General features: G+C 43.2%; 1 protein-coding gene across 1 annotated transcript; it reads left to right on the top strand.

Moving 5' to 3' along the window:
• Positions 1–5,521: 5,521 nt before the first annotated feature.
• Positions 5,522–15,720, top strand: PDK4 (pyruvate dehydrogenase kinase 4). The gene is made up of 11 exons (XM_068934895.1): positions 5,522–5,853; positions 6,623–6,764; positions 7,756–7,827; positions 8,383–8,567; positions 8,996–9,085; positions 9,627–9,704; positions 10,339–10,415; positions 11,128–11,226; positions 11,503–11,613; positions 12,321–12,434; positions 13,036–15,720. Exons 1-11 carry the CDS (start codon positions 5,718–5,720, stop codon positions 13,177–13,179), a joined length of 1,248 nt encoding a protein of 415 aa, XP_068790996.1. The 5' UTR covers positions 5,522–5,717; the 3' UTR covers positions 13,180–15,720.
• The last annotated feature ends 9,835 nt before the right edge of the window (positions 15,721–25,555 follow it).

Raw genomic sequence — 25,555 nt, 5'->3', positions numbered from 1 at the left:
CAACTTCATTTTCATATTTAACTGCAGCTATTATGGCTTAGCCTGCAGTTATACATTTCATTAGATAATAAAACTCCCATAGGCTTACTGTGTGGTTATCTTCTGTAGAGCACATTGTGGAAATTCAATCTTTGTTAAGATGAGCTTAAGAATATCTGTGAGTTCACACTTCAGTAATAACAGTCACAAACCGGAAACAAACTCCCTTTGGGCAATCTGAACCCCTGGGAGCACTAGCATTCCACTAATATCCACAAACTCTGCAGCTCTTTTCAAAGAAGGGGCAGACAGCATCACCGCAAGTTTTCTCCTAGGTGATGTCTCTCATCTTATCTCACAATATCCTTGAGTAAAATTCTCTTTCAACTTCTTATGTCAAATAAGAAGAAAATATATGCTTCTGCATTTCATGAGAGAAATCCTGCAAGGGAACAAGAGGGCAGACAGAATGCTGTCTAAGATTAGCCTCAGGCAAAATAACCTGCAATAATGATTCAACGCTATTGTTCTGAACAGAAATAATGTGGACATTCAAGCCATCACATCTGTTTTACCAAGTCTCCTACTATAGTCAACAGTATCAAGGGTAGTTCACATATAAAAGAATTAGCAAAAAAACCTCATCTTCCTCCATGGTGGTCCAACCTGCAAAAGAAAAGCAATGTGCATACTGATTCAAAGCCCATGACTAGAATAAGGGTTACAATCATGCTGGAGATCCTTCTTCTCAGAGCGCAGTGTTTCTTAGATTTCTAACCCGAAACTTTAAAACTTATCCATCCTGTTTTACTAACTCCCTTCCTAAATTCCTATAGGAAAATATAATTGCTTTCTGATTCTGCTGAAACATATTTGGGCCTTAAAAGATATATTCTTCTGATAACTTTCACATTTTTTCTGACTTTTCTCAAGTTGCCCTCCTTTTCCTGGGAGCTCTTCTTCAAAGCTGGGCGGCTCAAGTTGAGGGCAGCCACTGGGCAGAGGAGCTGTCCCAATGACCCACTTCTTCTGCCATTGCCTTTGCTGCAGCAGCTCTCACAGAGGACAGCACACACTCTCCCACAACTGCTGAGGCAGCCAGCTGAAGCTAGAGAAGGACATTTCTTGTCTGTCTATATACTTTAGATCAGCTCCAGCCCACGCTGACTGTTCATCTCTATTCTCTCTGCAACGGTGTTCTTAATTGAAGATTACTTCCTCCGGCATAGTAAGCAGCCTCCTGAATTCAACAAGCTCTAGTGACAGGCTTTTCATAAAATAGACTTTGAGTGAGGCATGTTTTTTCACAGTTTGAGTCCTAGCTTTTTTCCTCGAGGGTACAGCTATACTCCAAATAGCTTTCCCTCTCTTTCTGCTTCTCTCTAAGCTCCAGCTTGAAACACCTATAGTTAATCTCATGCAAGTCGCTAGCTATTTTTTGGAATAGCAGCATTTCAAAACCAGTAATCTGTTGTGCTTTGCTCTACCTGAATTATGATTTTAAAGCAGTTAACAGAAAACATTGGAATATTTGAATAACAAAGGCAGAGAATCAGAAAAAAAAGGCTGTCTCCTGTTTATGACTGCTCTGTTGGCATGTACATGCTGAAGGATGTTTACAGCTCCAGGCAGATTACAGGCCAGAACTCCAGCAGTAAAATGATCCAACTACTGTACTCTGACTTTTGCAAAATATGGGCACACGGAGGATATTGCGCAAGCGCTGGAGCGGCTGCACAACCTTTCACTTACTAAACTTTGCTCAGCCAGGCCTGACCCAGAGCGTGTTTGTGTGGAGCCGGCAACCTTTCACCCACTTTGGCTATTTTCGCCGCGCCGGGAGCCCTCTCGGCAGTGTGACAACTTCTGCAGCTGTGTAATGTCGGGTGGCAGAAAGCGAAGCGCAGGAAGACGTGATCCTGGCTTTAACGCTATTTCTGTCAATTTTTCCACCCAAAGGGCTGCATATATATTTAGAAAATAAATCTCACGACATGTTGGTGGAATAAAGTATTGACCCAGATGGATAAATGCTGATCTGTACGCAGACTGGGATCGAGGGCTTTGCCCATGGTACTGCTGGAAATTTGACCAAGTGCCGCAAATAGAGCTCACGCCTTTCAGTCACCAGATCACTCCTTCCTTCCCACTCTAAACCTGTCTGCCAAACCCTCCTCAATAATTGTTAGCCAATTTCAATCAAATTTAAAAAGATAATCCATTTGCTACAAACCTTGTGCAAACCGGCAGCTGCATTAGGAGAAGAGATTCAAATTTTGGTCCACATTGAGGACAAGGCAGGGGAAGCTCAGCCAAGATGCACCCTACTAGACAGCAGCAACCCCGCCAAGTGTCACACATATTTCTGCTGGGCAGGAGAGAAGCTCCAACCCCAGTACAGCACGTTGTGTCTCCAGCACCCGTTGGCAGGTGGATTATGAGGAAGAACCTTAAATTTGCCTCCCCACTGAGGAAATGGCAGGGCAAAGTCAGCCAGGACACCTACTAGACAACTGCAACTCAGCCAATTGTCACGTATCCTGGCTCGCCAGGAGCACAGCTCTGCCCTAAGCACGGCACGTTATGTCTCCGGCACCCCGGATGACATCAGGAACACTGGGAGGGGGAAGCTGGGGGGGGCAGCAACGGATAACATTTTAGGGGACAAATGAATAGCACTGTGGTCTTATTCCTTCTGCTGTTTTGGAGCTAGCTGCTGTGTAAAAAAGGAGAATGTTATCAAAACTCATTTTCTTAAGGATAGTCAGCAAAACATTACTGTGGTTGAAACAGCTGAAACACCACCAGCAACTGAAAGCATCATTCCTCCCTTTTCCAAACTTGCCTTTGGGCATTTCAGAAGAGAAAAATAAAATATTAAAATAGGAACAACGAGAAAACATTTGAGTGGATACCACAGTTCAGATCTGGCACTGTTTTTCACTATCACAAAGCTGTTTTCTAGTATCAGTACTCGTAATTGCCAATGCACTAGGGCTTCAGGAGGAGAGGGAAAACGGTGATTTAGAGAGGAAAGAAAGAGAGAACAAACAGTACTGTAGTTAGGAGAGATAGTGGAGTTATTTCAAACTGTTATGATAGTCACTGCCCAGTTTTTTATTCACATGCAACTTGGCTGACAAGGAATCCAGTTAAGTTGTTACTTTGTGCATAAAAAATAGCTGCTGGGCCAATATTCAGAACATTCCTAACAGTTATTGCCCAAATATATCATTCATTTTTTCAGGAACGGGAAGTCATATTGCTCAAAACATTCTGTGGTGTATAAACCATCATGCACTTCCTTCCAGAAGCAGTCATTAGAGTAACAAAACTGTTAGTTGTTGGAATAATATTTATGGGCTGCTGGTATGTAAAATTCTTATAGAAGTTTGGTTTGTTTTGAAAAGTGTCCAGGTTTTGAGCTACTGGAGCCTTATTCTTTCAATACTTGGGAAAGCCAACACTTTCCCTACATTTTCTGCAACTACTATTGCACTGTTTGTTAGGAGCTAAACAGAACCTGTAAGACTTTTGTTCTTCCCCTCACTGCACATAACTATGAGGAAAATTATGAGAAAACAAATTTCTGTAAAGAAAAAGAATGTGAATAATAAAAATTATTCCTAGTAGACTTTTTCCTATTCAGAATGGAGTAAGTGATAGGATGACTCACAAAGGTTATACAAGTTCTTTATATTTAGCAGGGTCAGCAAACAAGCAGATCAAAATGGAGGATCTCAGTGGGATTCAAACAGTGAACTTACAAACTAAAATAACTGTCCAGTGCAGATGACTTTGTTTACTCAGATTTCATGGCAAAATGTTAATCTTGAGATTTTTATGTTTCCCATTGATTATTTGCTTCAGGAAGAAAATAAAAAGAAAACAAAAATAATTTATACATGTTCCATAATTCAAACAAATTTGTTGTTGTTGTTTTTTATTTCAATGAGTCACCTGCAACTTGCAGGAAAACAATGTTAAATCAGTCAAAATGAACCCTCAGCAGCTATTCCCAAATTTTAATCTTCTGGCAAGAGCAGGAAAAATCTACAAGGTTACATTTGCTATTACTAGATGTCTTTATTTTGCTTCAATTCACATTTCATATGCCAACACTTTTATCACTGTGATCAAGTAATATATCTGATGGAACAATAACAGCGTAGCTCATCCATGGTGAGAGAAAAAATAATATTAAAATAAATAATTGTTTTATTGTCACATGGTCCTGCTATTAGTGACCAAGATTTAGGATGTCAGGAACGCCTTTGCTGAAACTAACTCCATTCTTCAACACATTATGCAAACGCTGCCTTTAGTGAAGTAGACTCGAAGACTTGATAAAATGCCAGACAGCACCGGAAAGCAAAGTTCGCTTTCCACAAAAGAGGAAGGGTGTGCAGACTTTTCCCAGCTCATCTCTGACCCGGGAAGATTAGCTAAGAGTGAGAGAGCAGTTCAGTCAATCAATTCTTAGGTCAGCTATAGAGGGAGTAAATAGGGTCACACAGGCATTTGGAACCAGTGTGTCACTGTCACCGAAGCAGCTGTCTTTTAAATATTTGGTCGCTATTAATCCAGGTCACCACGATGATCTACATGTCAGAAACTCTTTAAGTTGTGCATTTAGGATCTAGTCTGTGCCCCCTTCACTCCCATCTACTCTCTGCACAGACTCTGGACCTTCAGCATTTCCCTCACTAGCATCCCCTGCACTTAATGCAAAGAAGAGGGCTGCAAACCCCCAGATATTTCCCTGCTTGGTTAATCCCCTGGGTCAGCCCCCGCTCAGCGTTAGCAGTGCAGCGGGAGCAACAGCACCTGCAGATGCTGCAGAACGGCAGCATCTCCCTCCACCGGTCACCTCCCCAGGCCTCAGCGCCACAGGCACCACCGCCGTCTTGACATGGGCGACAGCAGCCTCGTACAGAAAACCACCACCCGGGACGAGTCAGGCTGGTGACGGGTGACACATTTAGCAGCCGGCTGGGAGCTGTGCACCTCACTAGCGCAGGTGTTTCGTCTTCCCCACTGGGCTAGGCATGGCGTGAGGGCCGCCATCTGCGTTCTTGACGCGCCACCGGCTATCCACAGAGCGTGAAACTAAGAGTAAGAGTGTCAGAGGCCTCTGTACCGCCCGGGCGGTGATGCCCTGAAGGGGTCTCTGCGGCTGGGAAGCCCTGCCCGCCCCTCCGAGCTGCCACAGGGCGCCCCGGACCCCTTCGCCGAAGCCCCCTGCCCAAGGCAGGTGCCCAACCGGGCGCGAAAAGCCCTTGGCTCGCGTCCAGGCCGCCCGGCGGCGGGAGGCCTGACATTGCCCTACACCTAACGCGTAAACAAGGTCACTGGGGGGCGGCGCAGCCGGCAGCGCCCCCGCCGCAGCCCAGAGGCCACTCCCCCCCTCCGCCGGCCCGGTGCCGCGGGGCAGCTGGCGGGGCTCCCTGTCCCCAACGGCCGTCACGCACCACCCCTCCCCCCCGCCGCGCTGCCCGCCAGGAGACAGTTCCGTTAGGGGGCGTGGCTCGCCGGGAGCCCCGCCCCTGGAGCCCGTAAATAAAGGCGGCACGTGGCGGCCCCCGGCCACAGGGCGCTGGGGCCGCGCAAAGACCGGTCCAGTTCGCAGTGACTGACCTGCAGCCCGTCCATCCATCTGTCCACCTCCCTCCCTCCCTCCCTCCCTCGCTGCCACAGACCTCCGAGCGAGCGAGCCCCACCCCGCCGCCGCGGGAGCGATGAAGGCCGCCCGGATCGCCCTGCGCAGCGCAGCCCCGCTGGCCGGGGCCAGCAGCAGCCGGCTGCCGCTGGAGGTGGAGACCTTCTCCCGCTTCTCCCCCTCGCCGCTCTCCATGAAGCAGCTGCTGGACTTCGGTGAGAGCGGGGCGGGGGCGGTTGGGAGCCCGGCTCTCCGCCGCTGGCTGGGGCGGGGGGCGGTGCACGGCCGGCCCGGGCGGGGGGGGGGGGGGCGCCCCGTCCTCCTAGCGGGGAGGCCGCCCGCAGCGGCCCCCCTTCGCCTCCGGCGCCCTCCGTGGGCCGCGTGCCGCAGCCCGCTTGCCAGGCGATGCCGATCCTGTGACTGCCGCGGCTAAAGCTGCAGGGACGTCAAACCTCTATTTCGGGGCTGTTAATAGGATGGAGGGGGGGTGGTAACAGTCAGGTCGACTAATGGATGTTTTCGTGTTCCGTGCTCAACCTTATCGGGGAGGAGTCATTACTTTGCTTGCTGGAGCGTACGTACTGTACCCGTATCCAGTTATCGCCTTGGCAGCTGTAAAACCTCTGTTCCCATGACAGTTTCAGACGTCACCCTGAAGAAGCCCATGTTGTTTACAGTGAGTGGCTGGAATGGCTCTCTTAGAGGATTGTGATCTTAGAGGATTACAAATAAGTTCTGCCTCTAAACGGGAAACATAGGAGTATGCCCCCAAGGAATAGGCTGTGTCTTGCTGTCACATAACAGCATTCAGCACAAGCCTATACATGCATTTGGGAGAACCAGCCAGTAACAGCACGACGGCTGAAAATGCAGAGCAATGTAGTCCTGAAGCCCGTGGTGAACTTCAAGATGGTAATTCACAATTTTGTGTTAAAATTTTCCTTTTTTTTTTTTACACTTTTTTGTGTTGGGCTTATTTTATAGGCTCAACTAATGGATGTGAGAGAACATCTTTTGCATTTCTGCGACAAGAGCTTCCTGTGAGGTTTGCGAATATTCTAAAAGAAATTGATCTTCTTCCTGATAAGTTGCTAAGCACTCCATCAGTACAACTAGTAAAGAGCTGGTAAGTAAGAACCATTAAAGTCTGCCTGCAAATAACATAACATTAAGAACTGTTGTCCTAGACTTAAGTAATAAGACAACCGCAAAATACAGTAGAACTGCAGTCTGTTCATGAAAGCTGAACTGTAAGCTGTTGCATATTGTCCTTGTCTAGCATACTAAAGTTAAATGGAAAAGCATGGATATTTAATTGTGTTTTTTTACCTAATAGCTTGAAATAGCTCATACAGCAAATCTAATTCCTTACTTTTAAGAAGGGAGAGATGAAAAGGTGTCTTCTGTTTTCATCCAGTTCTTACAGATCTGCAAAGTTGACACAAGAATGAGAGAGCAAGCTACGTGCTTGTTTGATTCTCACTGATGAAATTGTTAATAAGTTTCAGTTCTGCAGCAGACTGCCTTGGCATGTGCACTGAGTGTTTGCAATTCAGTGTACGTGATCGCTGTGGTTACTAATAGTGGTTGAATCTGAGTTAACCTTGTTTTACTGGCATAACTTAGTGTTTGAGGATGGCTGATGTAAAGGACAAAAAGCATGTGAGTGAGATCCAGAAACTGTACTTAATCTAGCAAAGTATAGCTGTGCCTTTGCAGAGCATGTCTAGGCTGTCAGAGGTTGTCCTAGCTTGACTGGACAAAGAGGCTTAAGTGCTCAGCTTGTGCCAAGCTGATCAAGATCAGGAAAACACTTGTTTAGGTGGCTTCCTGATCACTACTTCTGAAACACCTCACTCTTCCCAAGAACTGTTCAGGGAGCCTAGGTCCCTAAAATAAGGCTTTAGGTTTCACTCTGGGTGGCAGGCATGAGAAGTCATTCACAACTTCCAGTGTTCAGGCATTCAAGAAATGACTATCCATAATTCCATACTTTGATACTTCAAGTTTCTAGCTGACTTAAGAGTAATGATTAGGACAAGATGATGTCTTTTTCCAGCTCCTAGACTAATAACAATCAAATAAATAGCATGTGTTTCTTGTATTCTTTTTAATAGGTACATCCAAAGCCTGATGGAGCTGGTTGAGTTCCATCAGAAAAGCCCAGATGACCAAAAAGTCTTACATGAGTAAGTTTTTCATTTGTTTTCATTGAGCTTTTCATTGCTTACAATGTAGTCTGTTTAGAATGACAGCACTGTCATTAGCTCAATTTGATAATCTGGCATGAAATATTGCACTTAAAGCAAACTGGTTTAATCCTTGATCCTGGTGTATTAATACTGCCAATAAGTATGACCTGTTGTGGCTTTTGGAGGCAGTACTTTAAGCTATCATGACAAATCAGCAAAAATTGTCTGTAATGTCACATCCTTGCTTCATTTTAAGGTGTGAACTGGAGGTTTCTTTCCTTCCCCGCGCTCTCCTCTGCTCAGGCTGTTATGAGGGAATAAATGGAGAGTGAATTTGACATGGCTAATGAGCACACCTCTCCTATTAAATTCAAACTCTTCTGCTTTAGGTCAGTGAGGAGTTCCAGTCTGGGGGTTTTTTCATTATTTTGAAAGTATTTTAATGTTAAGGTTCCTCTGCAGTTACCCCTGTTGCTGGAGTACAAAATTTTGTGCAAATCTTGTTTTCATGGAGTGTTAGAATAATGTTCTAAAGAGATCTCTTTGATCTAGCTTTATAGATACATTAATTAGAGTCCGAAACAGACATCATGATGTGGTTCCTACAATGGCACAAGGAGTAATTGAGTACAAAGATGCTTTTAAAGTAGATCCTGTCACCAATCAAAATATCCAGTACTTTTTGGATCGTTTTTACATGAGCCGTATTTCTACCCGGATGATAATGAATCAACACAGTAAGTAGAAATTCTATCTGAGGAAAAATTTCAGCCTAGTGAGAAGCATGTTAGTGTAAACTTCTCTTAAAACTGTTGGAAGATCTGCTTCAGATGACTTCCTGTGATAGTGAAAATTTAGAAACAATGTATGAATTTTTATGGTAATAGGATTTTGGTTATCTAGACTAAATGCTAACTGTAGTAGGTCTTGCACAGAAGGGATCTCTTAGGGATCTCTTTTTGCCTCTGAAAAGCCTTTAGATGTTGAACCAGAGAAGTCAGCATAGCTTGCTGGCAGCAGATAGCATTTGTAAGTTGAAAAAGACATAAACAATGCTCAGTATCTCTTGTGATTATGTGCTGTGATCATACTGTGTTGGTCTGAACTTAGTTTTTTGTAATATAGTGTTTGGAATTAAATACAGTATTGTTTTCATCTCAAACAGCCCTTCTCTTTGATGATAATGCCAGCTCAGGGCACCCAAGGCACATTGGAAGTATTGATCCATGCTGTGATGTTGTTGAAGTAGTGAATGGTATGTATGCTTTCCGATCATAAAAAAAAAAAAAAACCAAAACTATCTTCATGGTTGGTGTTGCAAGTAATTAACAGGCAACCAACATGTGTTTGTATAGGGTGCTAACAGTTTTTTTGTAACAAAGTGGCTGAAAACAGTCAGCTGAAATGTGTGCTTCTGTGGGACAGCAATTTAAACTAACTGTAAAGTAGCAGTAAATTGTGTCTGAATAAGGCCTGGCGAGTGATAAATGAGGTGGGAGTTAAGTCATCAATGATGCTGACATCAGCATCTACTGTTAGATAATTATACCCTAGATACATTTGCTTTACAGAATTATCAAATTGTACTAAAGATTTGCCCCTGCTGCTATGATTGCCTACTTAGTCCCAGTTCTTTATGTACAGTGGCTGTGACATTATCCCCTGTGAAACACATGCTTATACTTGGTAACACCCTAGTAGCAAATGCAGTTAAAAACTGTATTTTGCTGTGTGTTAGATTGAATTGCTACAGTGTTTATTTCACTTCACATGTCTTCTTTAAACAAATATTTCAGATGCTTTTGAAAGTTCCAAGATGCTGTGTGACCAATATTACTTAACATCTCCAGAACTGAAGCTTACTCAAGTGAATGGTAAGATAGGGGCTTTTTATGTCTTTCTGGCTATTGGTAACCAAATTGCCTTCTCTATTCCGAAGGCTCCTATCTCTGCAGCCATAATGGTACATACAAGTGTGTCTGTGCTAGTTTGTGTGCTTTTACAAGCACCTCATTTAATCTCGCCTGTTAGAACTCAGATATCATTGCATCTTAAATACTAGATTTTCTGAGGTAACTTACATGAATTTGAGGAAGGAGGACTATTAGTCTGTACTTAATGTGATAAGTTGTCAGAGAGGAGCAATTTTTCAGGTGGAAGTGGGGCTACTGACTGAGAAACATTCGTTCTAGTCCAGACTGCCTGCATGTCTCTGGTCTTGGGCAGCCTGCTTAACCACGAAAATCCTTTACTTGTAAAATGGAATTAATATTTGTCATCTGCATAGAAATGCAAAAAATACAACTTTCAGTTAATTTTCAAATAAACTATGATTAAGCAAATGATGATTACAGTCAAAACACTATGAGTTCATAAAATTGTCCATTTAAAACCACTAAGACTTGAGGTATTTTCTTGTTTGTTATAACATAACTTGCTTACTATAAAATTCAGAAACAAAACAAAGTTCCATCTCCCTTTTAAATTTTGAATTTTTCTTTCCTCTAGGAAAATTTCCAGGAAAACCAATAAACATTGTATATGTTCCATCTCATCTCTTTCACATGCTTTTTGAGCTCTTTAAGGTATGTAAATACAAGCTATTTCCTCCCTCAGTATTCTCAGCAGGAGCTTAAGTATTTAAATTTTCTAGCTAGGTCTGAGTGGATTAAAGTGTTGTATAGGACAGTGAGATTTCTAAGAAGCTGTTACATGGGGAAATAGCTTAGCAGTTGGGAAAGGAATGATTGCAACTGGTAGGAAAATATTTGGACATTCTCATGTGGTTATAACTGGGGCAGGGTAAGGGGGAGAGAGCTCGAGTAGGGCCTTCTAGTTATTTAACATGGAGTTGTGACCGTTGGTATCCCTCTGCTCTTAAATTATTCCTTAGTGCATTTTTACCCTAGTGTCTTGCCTGTGGGTTAGGCATCGTGAGAGGTAGTGAATGGGGCTGACTTCATGTGCAGCTAACATGGGGTGCAGAATTCTGGGAATCGTTAGCAACTGCTGACTTGAGCTATTGTCCAGAATCCTACTGACTTTAATGAAGTTACTTTGATCAAGTTTTGTGTTGGGCAAGAACAATGCAATCTTTCAAACATAGTCTGCACTGTTTAGTCACTACTAGGTACACGACCTCCTCTGCCCATGTTAAATGAAATTGCAAGTGTGTTCTTGGAAGCTAGAGACTGATAGGAATGGATGGTAACTGTGCTCAGCCTCTGCATAACACAGATGTGATTTTAAGTGCATATATCCAACACTTTTTGATAATGAGAACCTTAATTTATATAGAATTCAATGAGAGCAACAGTTGAATTTCAAGAAAACAGTCCTTCCCTTTCTCCAGTTGAAGTGACGGTTGTTCTTGGACATGAGGACCTGGCAATTAAGGTAATTCATTGGCCAAAAACAGCATGGGCCTGACAATCTTTATGATTTCATATGGTACAACAAATACTGTTAAGGAACTTATGCCTCCAACAACAGGTCAAAGTTCCTCTGCATGAGCCTTCTGTTGATAGCCTCCATCTAGAGCAATTATCTAACCGAAAAAGAATATGCTACAAACAAATATCTACATTTATGGGAGGTTTTGCTCCAATACTAGCATTTTACATACTATTTTTAGTATATGATTGCAATTAACTGTATTCTCTCTTAAATCAGATCTCTGACAGAGGAGGTGGTGTTCCAGTAAGGAAAATTGAGCAGCTGTTCAGCTACATGTATTCTACAGCACCAAGGCCAAGGATGGATGATGCTCGACAAACGCCTCTTGTAAGATGATTTCAATACCTGTAGTGCTAACAAGATATTATATCTATTGCATAGAATAATAGATTCATCTTAAATAACAAAACATTATGTCTATCCTTCTGCTCTATAGAGTATAGAGAGATTACTGAGCTTCAGAGACATGAATTAACACTTTCTGGAGTAGTTTTTAAGTATCTAGCTTAGCTGACAAAAACACCTCCTTTAAAGGTATAGACAAAGAACATTAGCACCTGAATCTAACTCTTTCGCTCCACCCTCTTACTCCAAGGATAGCAATTTAGTTGGCCTTCACTACCACTCAGTGCTCAAATATATTATAAATATCTTTATGGAGGCAAAGACAACTGGGATAGGCTTAGAATACTGTTTATCACTAGTAGCAATCAATTTTGACTAAACAAGTCTTAGTGGAAAAACCAGGCAGGGAAAATAAAGAAATTTAATGCCCTAAAGTAAGACATGCAGAGCCCTTTCCTCTTCCATGGAGGTTTGACTTAAAAGCTCTTTCAGAGTCTAAGATGGCCTGTTCAGTATTTCTTATGAAGCCGGTCAGAATTTTATTTTCTTTTAAGGGAAGATGAAATGCAGAGACTTTTTAAACGGTTTAAAATCTCTGAACACTTTCTGGTTATCTAATTTTATATCACAGGAGCTAGTAGAGGTAGAAAAAAAACTTTGATTTTTTTGTATTGTACTTTATTTTTTAGGCTGGCTTTGGGTATGGTTTGCCAATTTCTCGTCTGTATGCTAAATACTTTCAAGGAGACCTAAATCTCTACTCCATATCTGGTTATGGAACAGATGCAATTATCTACTTGAAGGTATGTATTTTGATAACCACCAATAATGCAATGAGGTAACTACTGTGGCATTGTTTTAAGGTTTAAAAAAAAAAATCCTCTGCTTGTGAGTTAAAGCTCTCATTTTGACTATGAAATGCCAGTAAGTATTGTGACTGGTACTTAGAAGTAAAGTCATTCATTGTTCCACTATATAAATGTTGCATTTCTAATTAACTGTTTCCCAGCACAATATGAAATATTTTTTAATTGCAAAATATAGAGGAGGAGAGGAACATACCTTAAAGTTTTTGTATACTTCTGTAAATAGAAGTTCTGTTCTGCTTTTTCCAGGGTTATCTTGAAAACAAGTTACGGAATACTTTTAAGGCCTATAAAGTACACAAATATGATCTGATATTGCATTTATGTTGATGAATTATTCATGACAAACCTAAATACTAAAGCACATCTTAATTATTGCATCTATTCTGTCATTCTGTGTGATTCTGTGATTCTAGGAATACTTGCATAATTTTTCTCTATTTTTTGAGGCTTAACACTTCAAATATACTGCATGAATTTTTTGCAAAATGGCATTATTGAGAAGCAGAAATTGAGTAACTCTTCTCCTTGATTTTAGGCACTATCAACGGACTCAATAGAAAAACTCCCAGTTTTTAACAAATCTGCTTATAAGCATTATCAAGCTACCTCAGAGGCAGATGACTGGTGTGTCCCAAGTAAAGACCCAAAGAATGTATCAAGGCAGAGTGCAGCTCTCTGAAGGGAAGTTGGTATCCAAGGCACCCAAAGGGATCAAGCTGTCTTCTCAACAAGGACTAGTGTTTGGAAGTATTAGTTTCCTTTCAAACAGGCAAATTTTTCAGTTTTGTGACTGACAAGAGAAAGATCAGGAGTTTAAGCTAGGCTGTATGCATTGAATATGAATTCTTGCTGTGGACTTCAGGATGAGGAAAATAAGTGCATGGAGGAATGTGTACATTTTTACTATGTCTTTTAAGAGTTGCATAAAGAGGAAATTCAGTCTATTTTTTAATCCTATGATCAAAGACTTCCATGTGGTAGAAGCGTGCATTTTTTGACTCCTATCTAATGCTTGAATTCTGAATACTGATAAATGTCAGTGGCATATATTTTTTTTCCTAGACTAGTTATCAGCACCTCATCTTATTACAGAACTCCTCAGGTAGACAGGTGCACTTGTACTTTAAAACTGTATTTATAACATTGGGAAAAGATCCTCTTCACATGGCAGGCTGGTAGCAAGATGCAAACAGCATACAAATGCAGCTTGAGTGAGAGGGAGGGAGACATTCCCAGGCAGGGAGACAGTGACTTCCATGTAAAAGGAAATCCCACTTAAAAAAAAACAAACAAAAATCCCTATATTCCAGTAGTAGTTCTTATGTGATGCCTTGCTCCAAGTTATATTTCTTGATTTTTTTTCTTATGGTTTTCATGAAAAAGTAGTAAGGTAAGGCTCCTGTGCATAAGATACTAAGAAGGAAATCGGGATACTTGAGGCAAGAAGTAGAATGGCACTTGGTTGTAACAACTGTAAGGTAGTATCTACCCTACATCTGCAGTCTGGAAGACCTATGTTAAGTAGGTAGGTTAGGATTTTCCAGGAACTTAAGACAGATAAACATGCAAGTGGAACTGAAAGGTTTTGATGTTTTATGTAAACATGGCATGGGAAGCAGTGTGTTTAAAAAATGGTCTTGTGATTCTTTTTGGTCATGCTGTTAGAGGATTAGTGTCTCAGTACACTAAACCAAAATCAAAAAATTGGGACATGTGGTTCAGGTTTTGCTTCTGTGTAAAATCCAAGAACTTACCCACAGCTTTGTCAAATCTGTATCGGACCATACTTTAGCCCGAAGGTGTACATGGGGATTCTAAAGCCTGAAAGCTGTAATGAGCACTAAGCCTCTGTTTGAAAGGTTTTCAGGAAAAGTGGTGGTGAAATAGAATTTTCTTGTAAGAACTATTCCCTTGCAATGGAAAGGGTTTAGGAGAAATGAGAAGACTTAAAATATGAACAGCAATGAAAACTGTAAAATAAGTTTTATGAACAGCAAAATAGTAGGGAATGGCCACAGGAACAGTGTCAGTACGAAAGAGAGCTGTAGGGAAAATACTTCATTTTCCATGAGCTTCTTCCTTTCCTATCTTCTATGTGGATTTTCCCCCTCATAAGTGAGGCAAACTTAACAGAGTAGAAGTTAAGTACTATTTGGAATTGCTAAGTTGGCCAGTCAAAGTTTATCAGAAAAATTTTCGTACTTGAAAATTTTTTGACTTACTAGCATCGTTATCTTAAGTGTATGATCCTTGGCAAAAGGCTGCAAATACAGTATTCAAAGCATCCTGCCCAGCTGTAAGAAAGCTTTCTAAAGCTGACTTGGCAGAAAGCCACTCCATACTCTACTGTGAATATCAAATGTGTTTCTTAATTCTAGCTTTCTCTTTTTGCTATTACCTTTGTGTTCTAGCAGTCTTGTTGAGGTAGATTTCTCAATCAAAAAAAAACAAACCTAAAATAGCATTCTAATATGCTTCACTTGTTTTAGAAACTAAGTTTAGAAGCATTTTTGATAATTATTGAGCGTAATGACTTAAGTACTGCATGGAGGTCCATTTATTCCAGTGAATAACTTGCAGTCACCAAAAGTCACCAGATTATTTATCTTTGAGCTCAGCTCAGTAAATGAAATGGATAATAAAAATGAAATATCTCTATCTAGAAAATACAGGTGTGAAAAAATTGCCTTCACTGCCATAATATACTTGAATACTTTGATTTTTGTATTGAATACAAGGTCACAAAAACATACCTAGGTAGTCATTGTTTTTAAGTAAGCACAAATTATACCTCTTTCTTTGTGCCCAATGTTGCTTGAACATGAGTTGTGATCTCATGACATACTTGGTATCTGTAATATAGCTGCAGCTACTCCAGGTGGGAGCTGTAACTTCTATTTCAAAGCAGTTGAACCACACAGGTACTATAAACAAATGTCTGTAATAGTGCTTGCAGATAGAAGCTTTCTGGATAAGTGTAACTTTTGAAGTTACTTTCACAATGCAGAAATTGGGATATGCATAGCAATTAAGTAAACCTTGGGGAATCTTTTAATATTAAAAAGTTACTTAAGGGCTATCTACCTAGATAACATAGTGCTTTTTTCAGCAGTTACTGATTTTTTTTTTTAATTCCTGAAAATAAAGTTCTAGTTTTAAGCCTTTTACTATTATGTAAATGTTTAAATAGTTTTATAATAAAAATCTTCTAAATGGTTGACTAGTGTCTCTATTTTTCTCTCACTGCAAGCATGGGCTCTTCCACTTTTTTTTAAGACTTCAAATGGAGTTCAGCAAAGCAACTTTCATATTGTGTCAAATAGATGTTGCAGAGGAGAGAAACACAAGCAGTGCTAATGTTAGATCTGCTGAGAGTTTACGTGGTTAGCTAAAGTCTGTGTATTGCCTCACACCATCACTTTAGTCCTCCTTCAAGGAGGAGAAATTTAGAATCTCAAGTGCACAGTCTACCCTCTTTAGTATCTATTTACTGTTCATCTGTAAACTTGGAAAATGAAAATTGAAGGTCAAATTTAAGTTCTAGACAAAAATTTTCTGTCACTTTACTTACATAAGCCATTACATTTAATGCAACCATTATATATTCCATTGAGATATTTCTGTAGGTCTCACATTTAAATTTTAAATTCTGCTGCTTGGTTTGTATAACCTGGTCTTTAAGTCCTGGAATCACAAATGATTGTGCAAGAATCAAGTGATGAATCACACTTCTAGTCTTTGTCCTTTTTTTAGCAAGACTTTCTAGCTGTTGTGAAAACTAATGCTCAGAACCTAGATGTTGGTGCAGATGAGTACAGTAAAAAGTAAAGGCTGTTTCAAATGATCTGAATTACAGTGTTCAGAAGAAACATGTTTTTCTTACTGTATACTATTTAAAAGAAGCAATTCTAGTCTTCGTCAGAGTGGTGAGGTGGGTTTTCTGGGGGGTAGGGAGGAGGGCAGGAGCAGAAAAGGAGGGTTATTTTAGTAGAGGATTTTTGATTCTAGCAATCTTTCTAATAGAGTGTCCACTGCTTTCAGTCACTTCCAAGTATCAAAAATAACCTTGACCTGGCAGCAAAGAAGAATTCAATGAATATTAAAGACAAGTTTTCTCCAAAGTACAAACAGAGCTGGACAGCTAGTTTCTCTTGGCCTCTTTGAGCCAAGAGGATCTTGCCATATCTTATCTCTTCTGATAAAAGCTTCAGTGACCAAGCTTCTTGACTTCAACCTCTACGTTTTCACACTACTGAAGGGAATTCATTGCCCTTCTATATAGCCCTAGGAAGTGGCAGAGGTTTTGAGAGCTGTCAGGTGTAGTCATAACTGATGGAGTTTCTAACTTCTAAGAAATCTGACTTTAGGAAAATTGATTCTAAGCCTCAGTCTTCTCACCAGGAAGGTTTGCTTTCAGTTTTACTGGCACAGAGTTGAGGAACAAACGCTGCTTAGTAGTTTGCTTAAACCATTCTTTTTAATGCAATCATTATATTGATATATTTCCATTTGTCTGGATTCTGAGGCTTGCCTTGTATGATCTGGTTGTTGTCTGATAGCACCTGTTTAAATATTAATTTCAGAAGCCTTCTCCCTGCCTCCCAAATTGCATCTTGTCCCTGCAGAGTCCTACTTGTAGAATAGGGATAAACATGTTTTCTAAAGCTCCTAAGAGGGAACATAAACATCTTGTCTAGTATAAACCAGTAGGCAGTCCCAGAAAGACTAGTTTCAGAGGCCGAGTTGGATAAGTGGATCTTCCATGGCTGCTGCTGTGTAACTGTTGTGGTTAGGATGAAGCAAATCCACTGCCAGTGCAAGATTCCTGACGCTTGCTCTGAATTTAACCAGCTGGACTTCAAGTGGGATTCAGCCCTTAACAAATAACGTTTTCCACATGCTAAACAAAAATACCCATTCAGCTCTGAAACAAGGACACAGCAGCTTTCAATACTTGCTCGGTATTAGGACTATAGGTATTGGACAGAATAGACTGTGTCATAACAAAATTTCCTGTACAAACAATGATTTAATAGACTTTTTTTCCCCCAGGAATATCTTGCATATCTGGCATTTCCCTCATTTCTTGCATGCAGAATGCAAGATATTTCCCAGGAATATCTTGCATTGCCCTCAATTTAAAAAGAGCAACTATAAAAATATACATATATATATAAAAATATAAAAGTACTTTACCTGGAAGGTCAAAGGCAAAAGAGGAGCAAACTGAGGCTGTGTGGCAGTAAATTTACAACTTAGAGCATTGTTTGCTGAGTTTCCCTCTCTTAGCACTGTTTTTTCACCCATAATGCCAGTAAAGCAGATCACAAGCTGTAAGCTTTAAGTGCTTTGCAATCACACAACTGTACCACTCTGGCACATACCGATTCGAGTGTCTTGGGAGAAACAAACCATATTTCAGTACACTAGGGACTTTAATAAGCTGCTAGAGCAAAACAAAACAAAACAAAACAAAACAAAACAAAACAAACCTGTTTTCTTTTGCCCATCTAGCTTTTCTGTCTTCTTCTCCCTGGAGACAGGGTTACCATTATTTCCCCCGTTTTTTCCAAACAGAACTACACAGGCCTGCGTTGCATACTTCAGCCACAGCAAGGCCAGGAGATGCACATGGGACCTGGACGTGTTGCAGATGTGGCACGTATGCTGCAGCAGCCTATTTCTGCAGGGGGCCAGCAGAGCCCTGATGGGTGAGGGGGTACCAGGTTCGCTGTGTGGGCCCTGCAGAGAGGCCATGACCACCAAGGGATGCGCAGCCTCCCTTACAGCATGCTGTGCTTGCAGGCCTTCACTTCCAGCTAAGATCTTATGGGTCCAGAAGGCTCCAGGACTGAAGTGCTGTTTTTTGTTTTTTTTTTTTCCCCCTGCACAAAACCCAGTGAGGAAAAGGGGCCATGCAGCCAACTCCTGATTCAGCAAAGCACCGAAGGTACTGTGGTTGACTAACTGAACAACAAGCAGTTGTTCATTATCATCACTTTCCTATCGCTTAACCAAGCTTTCAAACCTGCCAGACTTTGCCCTCAGTGTGTGATAAAGCCCTTCCTGTACCATTATTTCAAAAGCTCTTTGAATAGCCTTTGTTACTTTTGATAAGAAATACTACCGGACTCGAAAAACAATTCCCCCCCCCCCCCTTACAGTAAGATGATAACTTAAGAGTATCAGCGTAAAACCAAGCTCTGTCTGCCCTTAACTTCTTGAGCAATTTTGGCCAATAGAAATGGAAAAAAATAGCAGTTCCTGATTTTCCAGGCTCAGTTAATGGGGGAAGGGGGGAGCAGGGGAGGAGCAGTGAACAGGAAGGGGTATTTTTCTGTGTTAACATCTTTGGGTTTGCTTTCCCTAAAAGTTTACAGCACAATTTTAAAGGACCTGTATCCGGATCCTGGATTACAGGACCTCAGACGGCTTTGCATACCTGCTGTCGCATGCACATTCAGGATGGAAAGATCTATTCGGTACCTGGCCAGCTGCTGCTCTTCTGTTCAGTCAATAAAGAGAAAGCGGGACACCCCTGGTAGGCAGTTTCAGTTGGCTCTACTTCTTTCACGCACCTTATAGGAAGTCCACGTAGACAGTCTGAATTGTTCCATTCCATCCTAAATATTGAATGGCAGCGAGAGGTCAGAACACAGTCCTGTGTCTTTTGAGGCCTCTTAATAATGCATTTTTTTGGTATAAGTGTTTGACAGAAGATAAAATATGCATAGGATATCAGGAGCTGCTCCTTACCATGTTTCCTCTAAATTGCTTCTGCAACTAGGAAAGAAAACCAAAATAGAGCACATGAATTGCCCCCATGTAGAATGGGCACAGAAAAGGAAGAACCTGCTTGATTTCCTGGTGTGTCGGCTGGAGAGCCATGAGCCTCATATGGCCTCCTGGGATTCACGTCCAGCTAAAGCCCAGACAGACTTGCAGTGCTGGGAAATGCAGCAAGAGGAGTGACCATCTTTTGGGGCTGCAGAGCAGCCTCTTGGGAGTTGAAAGAAAAATCATAATTTCGGGGAGCCATTTTTTAAATTATGTTATTGTGACACATCCAGGTAAGCCTGCTCTCTGGAGGGCTCAAATAAGAATGGCCAGTAAAAAAAGGTAATTGTTTTCATCTTTGTTTGTAAGATGGACTTTCTGTACTGCGTTCCCTGAGAAGGTAGAGCCTCAAAACTGAGAACCTTGGCACGGGATTCAGCTTGCCAAATATGACACCTTATCATGACACTATACAACTATTTGCATGTGTGCCTCCGTGCGAGTTGGGTCTTTAAGCTCCCGCTATAGTGACAAGAATCAATATATCTTGAGGACTCTAAAAGCTATTCAGCTCATCCTGAAGTAGACACCTACACTGGCCAGTCAAATAGTTCTCCTGTCTTCGATGACCAGAGTTCAACTGACTGTAGTGGGACCTTACACACCTAGCTCACATGCAGACCTACATTTAGGTGCCTCCAGCTGCTCCCCAGCTGATTGATTCAGTTTCCTAAACCCAGACACCCAATGTCGCATGAGAAGCTGTAGAGTATCCTGCTCATCTCCCATCTGTCACTCCAGAAGAACAGAAGTCTTCGGAAGGTCCTTAGTTATGCCTGCCATACCCATGCAGATATCTTGTATGGCTGCTCTAGGCTTCCTCAAGTGTGAGTGAACGTGGATGTTTAAGTAAATGACCCAAGCGCCCTTACAAATGCTGGGGGGTTGTGGGAGGCTGGGAAGCACCAGCGTCACCTCGCTGTTTTCGGTGGCAACAGTGGATAGATCATGGAAAATTACCTTGTGGATAATGGAGCCCTGTGCAGCTCCTTACGAGTGCCCCACATTTCCCAGCACTGCAGCTCTGTCTACGTTTCTGACTGGCGACGGTGCCTTACGACTGCAGGAGGTGGCGTGAGGCTCCTTCCCTGGGGCTTTATACCCCACAGGCAGCAACACAAGCATGTGAGGCCAGAGACCCCTCTCTGAGCCGATACGCTCTGTCAGACCTCAAGCTTGCACAGAGTGGGACACTCAAATACCAATTATTTGCCAATAATTGGATGGGATTTTTAGAGAAAATGAGGAGTTGACTGTAATTGATACCGATTATTGTTAAATAACATTAGGCATATTGAGAAATTAGGTGCACTGAGCACCTTTTTGTGAGCTTTTTTGCTTATGGCTTTCTCTTTTCTAGCAAGATTACAGCCCACTACTGGTTGATTTTTAACAAATTAACTGGGAAAGAGGGTGGAATACCTGGCAGGGATACTTGTCCTTTCCTCCAATCAGTGTGCCAGCAACATTAGTGATGTGCTTTGCAAAGGGTATTGGCAACATACAGTCACTCCACTGCTGACGAAGGATACCACTGGAGGAATTCAACCTTCGTGCAGGGGTGGACCACACAGTTTATACCACTGTGCATATTAACAGGTACATGTTGCTGCATCACAAATGTTAGGAATCTGTTTGCTCAGGCATAAAACTTAATTTGTGTTGACACAGAAGAACTTGCTTCTGCTTAGCCAGGGCCTGATATAAAACCCTCTGAAGTCACTGGACAGCTTTACACTGTTTCTAATCAAGTTTGCTGCAGGCCTTACATAAGTACAAGATGAAGAAAGCTTAATTTGGAAAATGTGACCTGGGAGACTCTTGGGGTTCTCGTTGTTCGTATTATTTGCAGAGATGCCCAGAAACCGTCCACTGCTCCAATTCGCTTCATCAGCTTTGCCTCTGCACCCTTACCCTCCTAGTCCTCTGCTCTTTCTATTCCTGCTGCTGGTGCCAGTCAGTATACACCTTCATAGCTGACTGGTGGGAACTGTGCTTCAGAGGCATATCACGCTTCCAAAAGCTTTTGATGATTTTGCAAGGCCATTGGATGATCAGTTCACTTAAGTAAAAAAATCTTTGCACTTTCTGCACATTCCCAGCCTTCCGTCTCTTGCATGACAACATCCATGTCAAAACAGCTGGAGAAATGGCAAAACTATTCACTGGAGTACCATAAATTGATTCAGCCAGATCTTGGAAATTATATTATAGAGATTAGTATTCAGGGCTGACTCAAACAGATGTTTTTATTGTTCTCCAAAGAGTTGCCCTTGCCTTCTCCTTTGCTCTGTAGCAGAACGACATTCTCCACCTGAGAGTGTTTCTGTTAAGGAACAGGAGGTGTCTTGACTTTAAATCTGTACCACTGCAGCCAAACCGAGCAGAAAAGAACTGAAGATCCTCCCATTTCTTCGCAGGAATGAGCATATACATTGCTAGAGGAAATGGGAGTTTTGGGGGACAAGCTCTATCCTAAACAGCATGTTCTTTCAGAGGGGGGCAGCTTCATTTCATAAGATCAGAAAGGAGATTCAAGCAAAACTGTTGGCCATGAAAGGCTAAATAAAAGCTGCTAAAACAAAGGCTGCTTTTCTTTATAATATGTTAGCATTGGAACTTTTCTTTGTCTTTTTTTTTTTTTAAGGTAAACATTTCTAGCAGAATAGACATATATTAGTATATTGGTGGACATTGTGCTAAGCTTTCACTTATAAAAGTTTTCTTAAGATAATTGTTTCCAGAAGCAGTTATCCAATTGTTTTCAATTTTTATAGAATATGGATCAGTTTCAAAGGTAACAGATCTGCAGGCTGCCTATGGGCATGCATGAGAACTTCGGCTGATGTCATTACACTTTCTGTAGTGAACGCTGTTCTTGTCTCTGACGTGCTTTTAACATACACTAACGCTTTATGTTCTCTGTTTCAAGCAATATAGAAAGTGTAATTTAAAGTGTGATCAACATACTAATGAATATAAATAAAAATATTAGAGCAGTAATAATTCTTCTTTATACCTCATACCGTGTGCGCTGAAATCTAGGAAAAGCTTCCCACTGAAACTAGTGAATTCTGGACAAAGCCAAAATGGTTTCATCTGCTGGTCGGTAGAGGAGAAACACACACCTCTGAAGGTCTCAAGAAGACAACAGCCATACTATTTTTCAACCCATTAAGACCATAAGATCAAGATAAGTACCTGTATGTGGGTGTGTGCCCCACCATAGGGCATACAAGATAGCACATATTGCGATGGAGGAAATTACAGTAGAGAGACATCGCTGGGGAGGGAGAGCAGTATGCGACAAACATTTAGGTAGTGTAGAATCCAAATATAATGAACAGAAACATGTCTATATGCACATATGGACAATTTAAAAGTATGGAACTACTTGACAGCTCTCATCTCAGCCCAGTCACCCCACAGCCAGTGCGGAACAACCAGTGCCTCAGAAAACCCGGACTCCAAACACCCCGAACCGAGGGAGGTGAGCTCTCAGCTGGGTGCCCCCAAAAGCCCAGGCACCCAGACGTGGGTGCAGGACCGGTGTGGGCGCTGAGGCGTCAGTGCGTCCCTGTCCGCCTGTCCTTGCGCCTGGGGCCGGGCAGAGTGGGGAGCTGGGAGAGGGGCTTCGCTGTGCGTGGCACAGACGGACAGACCCTTCAGCGGCACGCAGCTTGGGCTCGTTTCACACAGTCGAGGCTCGGTAAAACACAGGGCTAAGAGTGTCCAACGCCCTGGCAATGTGAGGGACGTTTCAACCAGGCTGGAAGATCATGCCGGCTGTTTGGGGCTGGGAGGCTGGGAAAGCTGAGCTTGTCTCCCATCGTCAGCGTCAGCGAAGCTCCACACGCCCTGGGAGCCAATACGCTGGGCTAAGCAGAGGGCAGACGTGCGGCTGGCGCTAGGCAAAAGGACACAAGGCAAAAGGAAAGAAGGAGCGAATGACCATAAAGCAGAAGAACGACCTTCAGGAAATGCATGGCTGCTGTTGTGTTGCTTTTTGCTGACTCCTTCGTTCTGTTTATAGCTTTCCTCCTTTTTTTTTTTTTTTCTTTCCTGAGGACAAGCACTGCACAAATCCTGAGCGCAGCCTCCTCCCACAGGGGTTTCCCGGCCGCTGGCAGCAGCAGCAGGGCCTTTCTTGGCACCAGTCTCGCCTGCTCCCGAGCGCGAGGCAGCCAGACAAAGGGACGGCGTGTTCCCGGCCGGCTGCACCGGGAACTTAAAAACATGTTTATGACAAGCCAGCAAGAGGCCGCCGGGGCCGGTCCCGCTGGAGCTCCCCCCCCCCAACAAGGCTGCTCCAAGCAAGGGCGACAAAGTTTGAGCCCACCTTCGCCTCTGCGCCTGGCTTCGCCCACGCTTCGCATGCGACGCGACGGGCAGGGCCGCGGAGGCCGCGCGGGGCGCCCCGGCGAAGGGACACGCGCCTCCCGGCCGCAGCCGGCCTCGCTGAATATAGGCGGAGCTGCTGGCACGGCCGAGGGTTGGGTTGCGCCGCGCCCCGGCTCCTCCAGCCGCCGCGGGGTGTTTCGGCGGGCTCCGCCGGAGGCTCGCGGACGCCACGCGTCCGCCTCGGATGGGTCTGTTCAGCCGCCTGTCTGTTTGCTTGTTGTGAAGATCCCAGCTGAGGGTTTTCAGCCGTTCCTGAGAACGAGCCGGGAAGCAGACGTCCCATTTTTGCCCACATCTGAAACGTCTTACAGTTGCTGGAGTTGGCAGGAAGTTTGGAGCCAAACGCTGGTGGTAGCAAGTCCTCCTTGTGCCAGGGATAGGCCTTTTGGTGTTCTTTCGGGGGGGGAAGGGTACAAAAATGTTAACTATGGCCAAATGGAGAATATTTGAAAGCTGTCTGTTCAAAACATTATTGTCAGCTTCGAGAGGTATCAAAATTCATGGCTTGCACCTCTCAACATGCCAAGATTGTTGTTCTCAAATAGACAATATTTAACCTTTCTGTTCTACGCTGGATTTGCTTTCTCCTCGCTTGTTTTTGGACTTCAGCCCCAGGTGTGCCTGACCATTCTCCCAAGTTTATTGCAGGATTCAGTTTCCGCCGTGTGTAAATCCATAACGCCACCACCAGTTTCTAAGACCGGTTCTCCCATTTCTCCCTTGGTTCTCCCCCATCCCTGGCCCTGACCGCCTGAGCTCCTGCGTCTCCCCAGGGCCCGCCCAGCGCCCTGCCGGATCTGTTGCAGCAACACCGGCTGCCCAGGCTGCGAGCGGGGACCAGCTCTGGCTGCCCTCCGGGCTCCACCGGCAAGTGGGACAGATGACACCAGGACGTCCGGGCAAAAAGAGGCAGTTAGAGGGGGCATGGAGCCCCAGGTGTGGAGGCTAAGCAACGGGAGGGAAATCAGCGGGGTCTGGGAAGAGTGGGTGAATGAAACTAGATAGAGAAGACGGAGGGGCCAGGCTGGGAGGGAGGCAAAGAAGAGAGGAGCAATCACTGAAACATCCTCAAGGAAAACCCGATGTTGGTCCCAGTGTTGCTGAGTGATGAGCTGGCAGAAGGAGGACAACCTGCAGCCCCACCAGCCTGCAGACCCAAGGGCTCAGCACTACCGCTCGCCCTCAGGAGCATCAGCGCGATGCCACACGAAGACGTTTCTCTTAGCACTTCTTTTCAGCTCACCTTTTAAAAAAAGCTGGCATTCTGCATTCCTGCATATTAGAACATAAAGTTACAATAAAAGAAAAAAAAACCCCACACCAGAATTAAGATTATCTACACTAATTTAGTTCATCTGCACATGTGCTATTCAGATTTTCGCAATGGGATCACTTGCTCTCTTTTCCCACAACCTGTGCATTGGGTGTACAAGTCAAGGTCGGGTAGGAAAAGACTTCTCCGGGGGATCCCTGCTCTGTTTATCACAGGAAGTGAGAGATAACTGGGAACTAAGCAGGACATAAGAGAAGCTGAGCCCATGAAGAAGGCAATTTAATCTTATCTTGGGTAAATGCCAAGACCCACAGGGATTCTGTATGTTGCTAGATCAGTGTCTTGCACTGGACGCCCCAGAGAGACCAGTGGTCATGAGGCACCACGAGGAGGGGTGGACTGGGTGTGACAACTAGCTCTTCACCAAAAACTGCAGGATGAGCAGCAGGATCCCCATTGCTTAAGGAATATAAAAGCCAGCCAAGCTTCAACAGTGAAATAAGTTGAGTGAGAAGCTACTGAGGAAACCAGCAGGTCCCTGGTT

This window comes from Struthio camelus, chromosome 2, assembly GCF_040807025.1.
Source record: "Struthio camelus isolate bStrCam1 chromosome 2, bStrCam1.hap1, whole genome shotgun sequence".
Lineage (NCBI taxonomy): Eukaryota > Metazoa > Chordata > Aves > Struthioniformes > Struthionidae > Struthio > Struthio camelus.
This window is presented reverse-complemented; position numbering and strand designations above follow the sequence as displayed.